The sequence below is a fragment of the Phascolarctos cinereus genome, unplaced genomic scaffold, assembly GCF_003287225.1.
Source record: "Phascolarctos cinereus isolate Bilbo 61053 unplaced genomic scaffold, phaCin_HiC Scaffold_726;HRSCAF=1367, whole genome shotgun sequence".
Classification (NCBI taxonomy): domain Eukaryota; kingdom Metazoa; phylum Chordata; class Mammalia; order Diprotodontia; family Phascolarctidae; genus Phascolarctos; species Phascolarctos cinereus.
Window position 1 is genome coordinate 220,725,406 of NW_027556098.1, and position 12,216 is coordinate 220,737,621.

Sequence of the window (12,216 nt, forward strand, 5' to 3'; positions counted from 1 at the left end):
AAAAAGGTCACTATTACCTCTTTCACTTACTACCTATTTAGTTATTTTATTAATATATCAGTTATTAAGAGTGTGAATCAATACTATGGAAAAACTTCATCTTTTAAAGTCATTACTCTCCTAGAACTTGAACTGTAATCTACGTGTGAATAAAGAACTAACTATACATACAATTCTATCATTACATATATATAGTCACATCTTCCTTTTGCAGAATGATTATTTGTTAATACTCTTTGCACTGAAAAAAAGGAGTTAATTTCTAATTAGTGTACTGCATTCTCCTAAGATGACCAATTTTTCCATAAATAATTACAATTTTCTACAAGCTTTCTCCAATTGTGTATTGAATAATTCATGTCTTTGCAGTACACAGTTTCTTATCAGTAAAAAGCACAATAATGATACAAGTTCCCATGCATGGTGCTCTTCTTGACAATGACTTAGCCAATGTTCATTGTACAATCTTGCATCTATCGAACACTCAATCTCTCATGCTGATTGTTTGGTGCTCTCTGAAACTGTCAACACATTTTGGGCTACTGCTGTTGCCTACTCATTTTTTCACTAACAAATAACATATCAATTCCATCCATAAAGCTAGGAGACGTGATAGGACTGAGCATGGGAGTTTTTTGGTGTTTTTTAAAAATTACATTTTGTGCCAGATTTCACAAAGCACATATTCTTGTTCATTTGGATCATATGGTAGAATTTGTCTTAACATGTGGCCTAGTAGAAATGCTACCATGCCAAAAGAGAACTGAAGTTTCTAGAAACCTTCAAGTGATAACAAAAACAGAATTTTTACTCTTTGAGAATGCTGAAATTCAGCATATCACTACAGAGCAGAAGAGGAACTTTAAAATGCAATAATACAGATATTTAAAGAAAGTACTTGGGACTCAAAAATGTGGTTCTACTGCAGTGAGCAATTAGTTTCCAATGTAATTTAATTATCTGCTATCAGATTCTCAGAGTTCTTTAATGTTATCCTGCTAGTTATTTGTATTCTTTTCTAATCTAGATAAAATACCTCCAGGAAATAGAAATTTCAATCTAGGATTCCATACATAGAATGCATATACATAGCCTTGGACTCCCCTGCAAAGGGCATCTGATATAAATTCCTAACTCTCGTTGGAACACTATGTATTTTCTTATGAAGATAATAGACGTATATGCTCCTTATTAAAACTATGTACACCAAAATGTAAAATGGCCCAAAGTCTCAAAAGAACCAAAAGAAAGGAACCCTGTGTAGTGTAATGTACTTGCTTACTTGAGGAAAGGCAAAACATTTAGTTGAACATTTGGCTCTCATGTACAGAGTGTCCCAAAATTCTTAGTATAGTTTTAAGATATTGCAATTATAAAGCTACTAAATTATTATTATTATTTAATCTATTAAAGCATAACACTGCACTAAGACTTCTAGGACTCCCTGTACGTGTGTGTGGATAGATGGATAGATAGATAGGTAGATAGATGTGTGTATGTACTGCCCTAGATGGATGAGAAAAGTTCTAGTTTTGATATTCAAATCTAGATTGATATCGTACCAAAACCAATACTAATTTTACTGAATTAGTGGGTAGATGCAAAGATACTTCAGAATACAAGGATCTGAAAAATGTCTTCCAAAACTGTGGTTTTAGTCTCCATTCAAACAGCTTTCAGTTGCATGGATGAGTTTCTCTTATATTTGGCCAATTCCATACTTATGCCCCCAAGGAAGGAATGCTTCATTTACATTTCCAAAGTCTTCTCAAATCACAAAATAAGACAAACAGCTTGCTACCCTAAAATTCTGCACTTGATCTTTCTACACAGTCTGTTTATATGTGTCAGTGCTGTCAAGAAACCCTCAGGCTTCTAGTAATTAAAAATAGCCAGCCCCACCTGTTTAACTGATAGAGCACTATACTCACCCTTAAATGTATATGCCTGCTGGACTTACCCCTTACATACAGACACACATATACCCAGAACCCTTTTCCCTAACCAGGGCTGCTTTCCAATATCAACCAGTAGAGGGCACCAAAGAGTCAAAGAGTTAATCATCCTGATGAGGGCTACAGAGAAAATGCAATGAATTTGGGGCATCACAATCTATCAAGAAGGAAAACAAGTTCTCCTACCTGATACGGATAATTGTACCAGCACTGCTTTGTGTTCCACAGCCAGGGTGTCTGGAAAACAATAAGAAAGAAATGCATTTTAGTGATTAAGAAGGAGGAAAAGGCACTTATTAAAGCAACCAATTCTAGGACATATTGCTCTTGCCCCACTTCAAAGGAGTTTTTATTTTGTGTTTGTGTGGATTTGGAGCACTTAAAAATTCAGGAAACAGATGAAAGAGTAATTATTTTTTTATAGCAACTGTGCCCTTTGATCATTCAGGCTATTCCTAGGACAAAAAAAACAATAAAACACAAAGGTGAAGATGAGGCAGTAGGGTATGCACGCTGGGGTTATTTTTCTAGCACTGAGATAGATGGATCTGTAGTAATTTATTCACATTCTTACTCAGATAGTACACAGGTACAAGACAAGTGTGCAGGGTTAGTCTATGAAAAAATAATTCCTCTCTTTGTACAATTCACTGATCTATGTGTATATTATACCCCCATGTTGACTTCATTTGCCATGTTCCCTAAAGCACTGATCAAATTGACCCAAATTATGGAAATTTTGGAAATCCAGAATAAAAAAGACCCATCTAAAACATGAGAAACTACAGAGGGCCTTAGCTTTTTCGCTTTCTCATTGTGAAAGGGCCAAAATAAAGGAAAGAATGAAGAAATAACAAAAAGTCGTTCGCTGAATTTTTGTTGAATCCACTTTCCTCTAAACCAAGACAGCGTATTTCTATTTGCCATGGAATGAAGGGGAAGAGGAAAGAAAAGTAAGAGGAAGGCAAATGTAAAGATGTCCACCCTGAAGCACAGAGATCTCTTCTGGGGAGTAGGACTCCTTCCTTGGGTATGACTGAATGTGAACCCTTCCTTCCTTCACTCTAAGTTCGTAAAGGACATATCTGTTCTAGGCCACCAGGAATGATAACGAGGAAGTGGGATTCAGAATGGCGTACCCTCTAATTTTGAGCAGCTACAGCTTCACTGCTGGGATAGCAATCCTGATAACTTGGATCCTGCTCATCCCCTCCATATTTTAGCTTTGTTTTTCTGGAGCTCCAGTCTGGTGATCCTGGAGTCTCTAAGTAACTGTGGCCAAATTTTTGAGAGAAATAATGATACCTTACTAGTATTTTTGTATATTGCTTCTAACTTTTTATTTCATCTTCTTACCCTTTGAAAATGAACAAATATCATTACCATTTTACAGATTACATAGGTTGAGGCTCAAAAGATGCTCAAGAACAATTTGCCCAAAATCACATGTCTAATTTGTGGAGGAGCAATGATTGAGGCTCTGATTTCCTGAATCAAATTTTAACACTCTGTATATTTTTTTGCCTGAATCTATGTCTCAATTCATTTTTTCCCCTCTACTGCCATTCTCTTTCTTTGTTACTCTCTTTTCTTCCAACCCTGTTTAAGTTTCTGGAATCTACAACTGAAGGTAACACTGAATTATTAGGTTTTTTATTGCTCTTTTCAAAAGCAGATGGAGTATTTTATTTTTCTTTCTCTTGAAATAATGAGAAAGCCACCTTAAATTATGTACTATTCATTTATGTGTCCCCTCAACAGAGCACATTTTTGCTATATTTCTCCCTGATTTAAGCAAGCACTAGGTAGACTACACTTGAATCTGATGGAAATACCCCATGAACTGAGTGCTATACACAGAATTATAGGCTTTAAAAAAATGCCATTCTTTAGAAACTATTTATTCCATAAGGCTAATTACACTTAAAATATCCCAGTATTATGGTTACCATTGTTAAAATTCCTTATGATCAATCTCTAGGGCTAAGATTTTTGGTCTTTTTCCTTATCAGCAAACTTGATCTCTCCTCACTGTAATTTAGGCTTATTTCTTGGTAAATAGAAGTAGAGAATAACTAGTCTTAATACATCTTGATACTTGAAATGCCGAGAAACCATTATTGAGTCTTCCTTCAGCCTTCTGTCAGTACTTTTTCATTTACCCAGATTCATAAAAGATTCAAATAAGAGCAAAAGAAAGCAGCCTGAGATGCATATTTACCCAGTCCACACTTTGAATCTCAAGTCACAAAGCATAATAGGTTTTTCCATTACACTACATACATTTGCTTCAAGACACATGAAGCCCACAGTAGTAATGAGCAAGGACATAAACAATCCTGCACCTCATATAAAGGGTCAGGGTCATCTTTCATCTTGAACAAATATAATCACTTCATTATGGATGCAAAACCAGGGGTAGCTTCCCAAGGAAATCATCTTATCATCCTCATTTTTTATCTAATAATTTGTGTATGTATATATATACACACATACACTTACATCAGACTGTATAGAAGAGAACCAAATCAGGTATCTATAATCACTACAAACAGAGTGGGATTGTATAGAATACAATATCATGTATATGTATTTGTCATCTATTCTTTTATTTCATGAAAGACAGGAGGGAAGCCTTCTTATGTCAGTATAGCTGTTATTTTAATCATTTATACTTTTTATCAACTCTGTAGTAGAAACACAATTTCAGTGTGAATAGAACTTGACAAAAATTGGAGAAGAGGGCCACTAGTATTTTACCGCCTGGTATATGGTAGGTTTGGTTTATTTTAATCTCTTCCTAGGAAATTTCTTAAAAGCAATATTTTTAAAAGATAGTGTTGCACTACTTTCCAACTTCTATTAACACCTATTGTTGCATGGAATCAATTATCAACGAATCAACATCCTGGCACCTATGTGACCTTGGACAAGTCACCTCACCTCTTGGGACCCATTTTCTGCATCTATAAAGTGGGAGATAACACTCTAAGTGCCACCTACCTACATCACAAGGCTATTGTGAATGTATGAGATAAGCTATGGGAAAGTACTCCATAAATCTGAAAGTACTACACAAATGTATGCTATTAAGATTATAAAATTCATGACAATTGTCTTTCAAAGAATCTCTGTATTAGGTAGGCAAAGAATGAATCCATATATAAACATGTGCATCCATAGCTACATGAGGAATAATAAGCAAATACCTAATGGTCACTTACTGTTTAAAAGCATAGACTACTTCTCTGGTAATGAAGCACTATACACCAAGAACATTTAATTATTCCTTATTAAAAAATAAAGGCTAAAAAACAGATCTGAAGCAAAAAATTCCCAGTAAAAATTTTAACTAGAAATGTGAGACTACAGAAAAGGACTATTAGTTTACTAAGTTTAAGTTAGATAATAAAATGAAATAGTTTTAAAATTAGGTAGTTAGATGTCTAGAAGCAGCAGTTTCTTGGAATTAAACACTATTTTATTTGGACTAATAAAGGATTAAAGAAGTTTTCCAGATTTAGAAAAGCACCTTGGTCTTTTTATCTACAATCAGCTTGTCAAAGACAACAATTCTCCTCAAGACAGGAAGTTCTTTTCATCTTAACTCGATTAGCAGTCATGTTTTATTTATTTTTTCTTGGTAGTGGTTTGCTTGTTTTATTTTTTTAATGCAGTAAAGATACTTTACGGAAGGGTACAGTTGTAGCTACAGTTAGGGTCAGATAAGCCTAGAGCTGCTGCTAGCCAATTGGCATAAATGTCATCATTTCCCACTTACCAACCAACTATACTTTCTTCTTATACATACAAAACAGACATGAGGAAAACAGCAAGCAAATCTGTGAAAAACAAACTGCTCATCTAGGGAAGGATAACTTAAAAAGAGAAATCACATGCATGGTATGTGCATTTGCTTTAAAAGCTATTCAGTGACAAGAAAATGTAACTTTGACACCCCACTCCAACCTTACATACAAGGTTTTTGAACCCACTATTAATCAGCATTGGAAAAAATATACTGTCATTCATAAATTGGTCAAGATGTTCCTTCAGCAAAAGCTGGACTCAGTTTATAAAAGAATTTGAATATTGGCCTAACGTACAAAGTGGGGTGGATACTTGGGACCGGTAGCATGAGCCTCTCTGGGGTGTCACTGACTTGTCTAAGCATACAGATTGACACTTGGGAATTTGCTTTAGGGCTTTATCTGAGAAATAAAGGAAAGGGGATGTTTGGTGGGTAACATTTCATACCAGCATGTTTACCTTTTAGGAACACGGGCTGAGTCTATAGGTTTTATTTAAATGGTGGAAAATGAAGATAAGAGAATCAAGAAGAAGAGATGAGAAATGAGAAAAAAAGAAATGGAAGAGTTTGGGGCATAGAAGAGGAGTTGTTTAAAAATAGCCCAAAACAGAAATTCAACAAGGTGCAACATGTGGGTCTGATTTATAGGTATATTATTATAGCACTAAAGGTAGTAGACCTTTATACAGACCTCTATTTTTTTTTTAACAAATCTCATAAGCAAAAACATTTAAACCGTATTTACAAATAGTATACACTATTAATAATGTATTGCCCCCTCAAGTTATTTGAAGAATTCTAATTACAGCCAGATTCTAGCAGTATAAATTGCTGCCCCTGCAGTACATGTAGGTTGTCATTGATATTTTATGAATAATAAATAATTCCTTAATTTAATTTTGCATTTCAAACATAAAAACCACATTTCATTGTAGAACTGACAGCAATGCCAAGGTCATAAGTTAAAGAACGAAAATCCCCAATGATAAATCAATAGCACAGACGAAGCAAACATATTTATTTTACTGACTACCTACCAATTCTCACTCCTTATCTTGCTGCTAATATTGACATCCATGGGTCACATAGGACATAGACTGGAAAGGCTGGGCCTGGCCTGCCAGGAGAGCTCAGGGATGAGAAAAATTCAATACTCATTTAGAGGGAAAGCAATATTGTCAAAAGTGGCTGTGGCTATGGGGGTGGAAATAATTTCCAAAGTAATCACCAAATGCTGTTCTGCCTCAAAGATACTTGGATGGATGGATGGATGGATGGATGGATGGATGGACAGACAGACATATGGCAAAATACTGATACACAAATGAGCAGGACTTAGTGAGTATTAACAAGACTATTTTTGAGCTGGGAAAAGAAATAATGAAAGCAATGTTTAAGGATGATAAATAGGTCAGTAGTATTTAGGATGCCTTGGGGAAAGGAAAGCTTGAAATTGAAAGAAAATGTCTCAATGACATAGGGGTTCTATGATGAGGACCCTAGAGTGGGACAGTACATAATCGATCACTAACCTCATCCTGAAAAATTGTCCTTCAAACCATCTGCTCTTCCTTTCTATTATCACTCTTCAAGACCTGGCCTCCTGGTTTATGCAACTTCCTAGCAAACTTTGCTGAACCAAGGTTATACACCACTGCATACTACTGAAAAAACAAAGCTTACATGTAAATTTCACCTTGTCTCTCCACTGCTTGAAAATTTTTAATAGATCCTTATTTGATATTCCATAAATATTAAGTGTCTGTCTGGTTTTGAGGTTCATCTCACCTTACCCACATCTTACATAAATTTGCTTTTTATCATTCCCCAACAAGAACCCTGTGCTACAACAATCTTCTCTCTTCCCTAACAGAATGTTACTTATTCTTTAAGGCCCACCTCTTATGTAAAAGCTTTTCTACAAATGTTAGCTCCAAGTAATATCCTTCTTTGCTGAATGTTTGCAGCCCTATGCTGTGAATTACAAAAATTACAAAATCTCAGCTGGAACGGACCTCAGAGGCCTTCTAGTCTACTCTATTACCAAAATAAAACCCTGATTCATATAAATGATCATTCTAGCTTTACTTAAAAACCTTGGGGGGGGGGGAGTCTAAGGACCTATTACTTCCTGTTGAGGTTCATGGCAGCACTTTTGGGTAGTTTTAATTCCTAGAAAGTTTCACCTTACATCAATCTAAACTTTTCCTTCTATGAAACTCAAAAGATCATAAATTTGAAGCTAAAAGGGACTTAGAGATCATCTCATCTAATTTCCTACACAGTTCATGAATACTATAGCATTCCTGGCCAGTGATCATATAATAAATGTATCCAATGATGGGAAAGAAGGTGAACTACATTGGTTTGGTGCATCTCTAATTGTCAGAAAGTTTTTTCTAATATTGAGATAAAATCAGTCTTTCTATAACTTCACATTTTTCCAAATTGGTATAATGGATTAAGAGTTTTCTAAGACTCTTTCATTGTCTAGAAATACCTCTATCTTCAGGCCCCCTAAAAAGTCTTCTTGTAGATGAAAGCAATGCAATGCCCTTCACTACTGATATGAACAGGAGGCTGGATTGTGCATTCTGGGCATTGCTCCTAGCACAGCCTACAAAGTATTACTGACTTCCAAACAGATACTCAGACCTTAGCTTAGCCCTGAGTAAAAATGAATGTTCAATACAAATTACTTGGGAAAAACTCCAAATTTGACAAAAACTTGTAGGAAAACTGGAAAACAATTGGAAGAAACTAAGTTTAGCCTAACATCTTATATTAAATACAACAATAAACTCAAAATAGACATGTGACCTGAATATTAAGGGCTTTGTTACAAAAAGAAATTATAAGAGAACTAAATCAGGTATCTATCATCACTACAAATAGAGGGGGAAGCACAGAAGGGGGAGATTTTAACCAAAAAAGGGATGAAGACAAACACAAACAATAAAATAGTTAATTTTAACTACATGAAATCAAAAAGATTTTGCACAAATAAAATCACCATAACTAGTGTAAGAAGGGAAGGTATAGATTGTGGAAATTTCTTTGCATCAAATAGTTCAATAAAGGTATGTTATCTAAATAAATATAGGAAACCAAAGAAAACGTATGAAATCAAGAGCCACTCTCCAGTGGGTAAGCTGTCAAAGCATCTGAATAAACAGTTCTCAAAAGAACCATAGTCTTTTAACAAACATATGAAAGATTCATACAAATAACTAATAATGAGAGAAATATAAATCAAAGCAATTCTGGGATTTCACCTCAGACCCAAAAAACTGACAAAGATGACCAAAGATGAGAATAGTCAATGTTGCAGAGGTTATAAAAAGACAGACACATTAATATGTTGTTGTTGCTGTGAATTGTTCCAAATACCGTAAAAATTAAGTGACTAAAATGTCCATACCTTTTGGTTCAGAGATCCCACTATGAATCATATAGTCTAAGAAGATGAAAGGTAGAAAGAAAGGTCACATCTACACTAAAATATTTATAGCATTACTTTCTCTCAAAGAACTAGAAAAAAAGAGTAGATGCCCACAAATTGGGGAATGATTGCACAAATTTTAGTACACGGATGTAATGAAATATTATTGGGCAATAAGAAATGATGAAGATGAAGAAAACAAGAGTAGCATAGAAAGACATATGAAATGACATAAAGTAGAGTAGGCAGAATTAGTACTACCACATGACTACAACAACGTAAAAGGAAAGAACAAGAACAATGAAAAATTGAGCACTGTGTAACTATCATGACCAAGCTTGACTTTGAAAAAAATATGAGAAAATACATTATACTCCATTGGAAAGGCTAAGGTCTGTGGGTGTGGAATACTACATATACCGGACGACTTAATTAATATGTTGGTTAGTTGGTTAATATGTTGAACTATTTTTTCCCTTGCATTTTTACTATGTTAAAAGGGATGATAGGGAAAGAAGAAGAATATATTTGGAAATGAGGATGAAACATAAACAAATGGTATTAATAAAAATAAAATATGAAGTTTCAGACAAAACTTTTTAATTGCTGGTATTACTGACTTATGATGGGCACTATAAATTAGAACTAAGATAAGCACCAAAGAACCATTCCAAGGTTAGGTCACATGATCTCTAACATGTTTTCCAGCAGTAACATTCTGAGACCCCATGAATCTTACTATAAACATTGTCTATATAAAGGACCTCACAAATGGGCAGCAATTTTAACTGATGTTCAGCATTGAATTTTAAATGAAAACATCTCTGTTTATAGCTTAGTGAGATGAAAATCAATGAATATTTAAGGGACAATTTTATGTGATAGCTAATAGAAGATACAGATTTAAAAGAAGAGAGATTTCCACAGAATTCAGTTAGTGCCTTCCTTCTGGGATTATTTTCCATTTGCTCAGTATGTATCTACTGTATACACCAAATTTGTCTCTTGTTCCCTTAAAATGTGATCTTCTTGCGAGCAAGGACCATGTTTTTTATTTTCTTTTTATGCCTGGCACTTATCGTGGCAGCTGGTTCATTGATAGTGCTTAACAAATACTTTTTGACTGGCTCCATAAGGGTAAAGTTTTGAATAATGAGGGAGAGACCCTACATATTTTAGAGTTTTTGTTTAACATGCTTATCTGGAGAAGACAAGAGAGACTGAACATTTCACTGACATTCCTCTGTGGAAGGAAGAATCACTAGAAGGAAGAAGTTGGCTTTGAAAACATTTCTCCCCCATCTCAGCAATTCTTTTTGTACAAAGGTTATGGAGCTAACCAATCCAATCAATAAATAATTCAAAATACACACTATAAGCCACAAGTTCATAAATCTAGATCTGGAAGCAACTTCATAGGCCATTAGTCCAAATATTTTATTTTATAAATGAGGAAACTGAGGCACATGGAGATTAGGTGATTGATCTAAGGCCACATAAGCATTGAGAGTCAGAACTGGGATTAGAACCCTGGTCCTCTAACTCTGGAACCATTGCTCTTTTCATTGTACCACACTACTTCATTTTCTATTATTCAGTCTTCAGGACAGAAAAGAATGTGTAATTCTATACCCTTTGTGGCCATACAACACTTTGGAGACTAGATCACAAACACGCATATGTGTATATATGCATAAATCCATATACACACACACATACTATATATAATATATAACTCATATACACATATTTATATATACAATATGCATACTATGTATACATACACATTTAATATGCATATATATTTATCCATTTGCTTAACAAGTTTAAATCAGCTACATGGTCTAGATGGAAAGTGAGAGAAATGATTATGTCTCTCATATTAATAACCAATTAATATGGGGGGAGGGGAAATCCAGGTTGTTATTTTTTTATTTCTATTTCCTCAAAGTCCAGCTTTCAAGGGCATTTCTGACCCTGCCCAAAAAAATTCACCACACCCAGACCATCTTATCATGGTAGAATTCTTACCACACCATTGTTCATTATTTATTAACTAGGTGGAGGATAGATCCTTTTGTATAGATTGCCTGAGGTAGGAGTGGTTTGGCTTGAGATGAGTCTCTCTTTGTCCATGAATGACTTGATCAGAGTCCCAGACCTAATGAGTTAGAACAGGACCACTTCTCACTATAATATTCATTTCTCATTAATTGTTAACCAATCAGAGATGATTTTCACCTGTTGAGAACACCCACTCTTTAAGGGCATATAAGTGTTGAATGGGCTCCATGATTCCTTTTTGGTTTATGAGAGAAAACCAAATTATTGATTAGTTGCTACTCATAATTAATAACATTGATTATTAATTACCCAAAATTATGAATCTTGGACTTTTCATACATCACAAAAGGAAACACACAGGTTATTGCAAAATGTATTTCCCCCATGTGTAAATGCATAACTTGATTAGATTTTTTATTTTTTGCTAAAAGAGAATATAAACACAAACAGGTATTAAAGGAAGTAATTTAGAATTGAGAAAAAGTAATTTAGAATACCATTCAATATCCTGGTCTTCCTTTCGGGAGAGGTATACATCAATTGCCACCCTACAAAGAGACTAGTAACTAGCATAAGCTCTGGTCCCTTTAAATGTTTTCATTGTCTAAGAAATACTTAACATGTTCAATGTGACTACCAATTAATACTTAATCTCACTCTGCTAGTGTCCCACATATATTGAAATTGGTCTAGAGAGTCCAATAGTTCTACATTATAATCAGGTTGAGTGGAGTCAGAGGCTATTCTTGAGGATGTTGGTTCAGAATGTTTAATCAGACAATTCATAGCTCCTACAAGAGGGTAGATTTCCCACTGAGAACAACGATTAGCCTTGGGGGCTGTTTAGTTTAAGAAGCCTTTGATACTCGTCAAGACTGTGAAATATAATAGAGTGATTTGGTAAAATCACCAAGTCAAGGTCTATACATTTAAGAAGTGTTTTG

The 12,216-nt window shown here is 34.7% G+C and overlaps 1 protein-coding gene across 3 annotated transcripts in view; it reads right to left on the bottom strand.

The window, feature by feature from the left end:
- The window catches only part of CERS6 (ceramide synthase 6), a 291,461-nt gene that overhangs the window by 91,263 nt on the left and 187,982 nt on the right, over positions 1 to 12,216 (bottom strand). For all 3 annotated transcript variants that reach the window (XM_020990906.2, XM_020990907.2, XM_020990908.2), the window contains exon 5: positions 2,142 to 2,192. In XM_020990906.2, the coding sequence (XP_020846565.1) occupies positions 2,142 to 2,192 (51 nt within the window). The remainder of the gene's footprint in view (positions 1 to 2,141; positions 2,193 to 12,216) is intronic.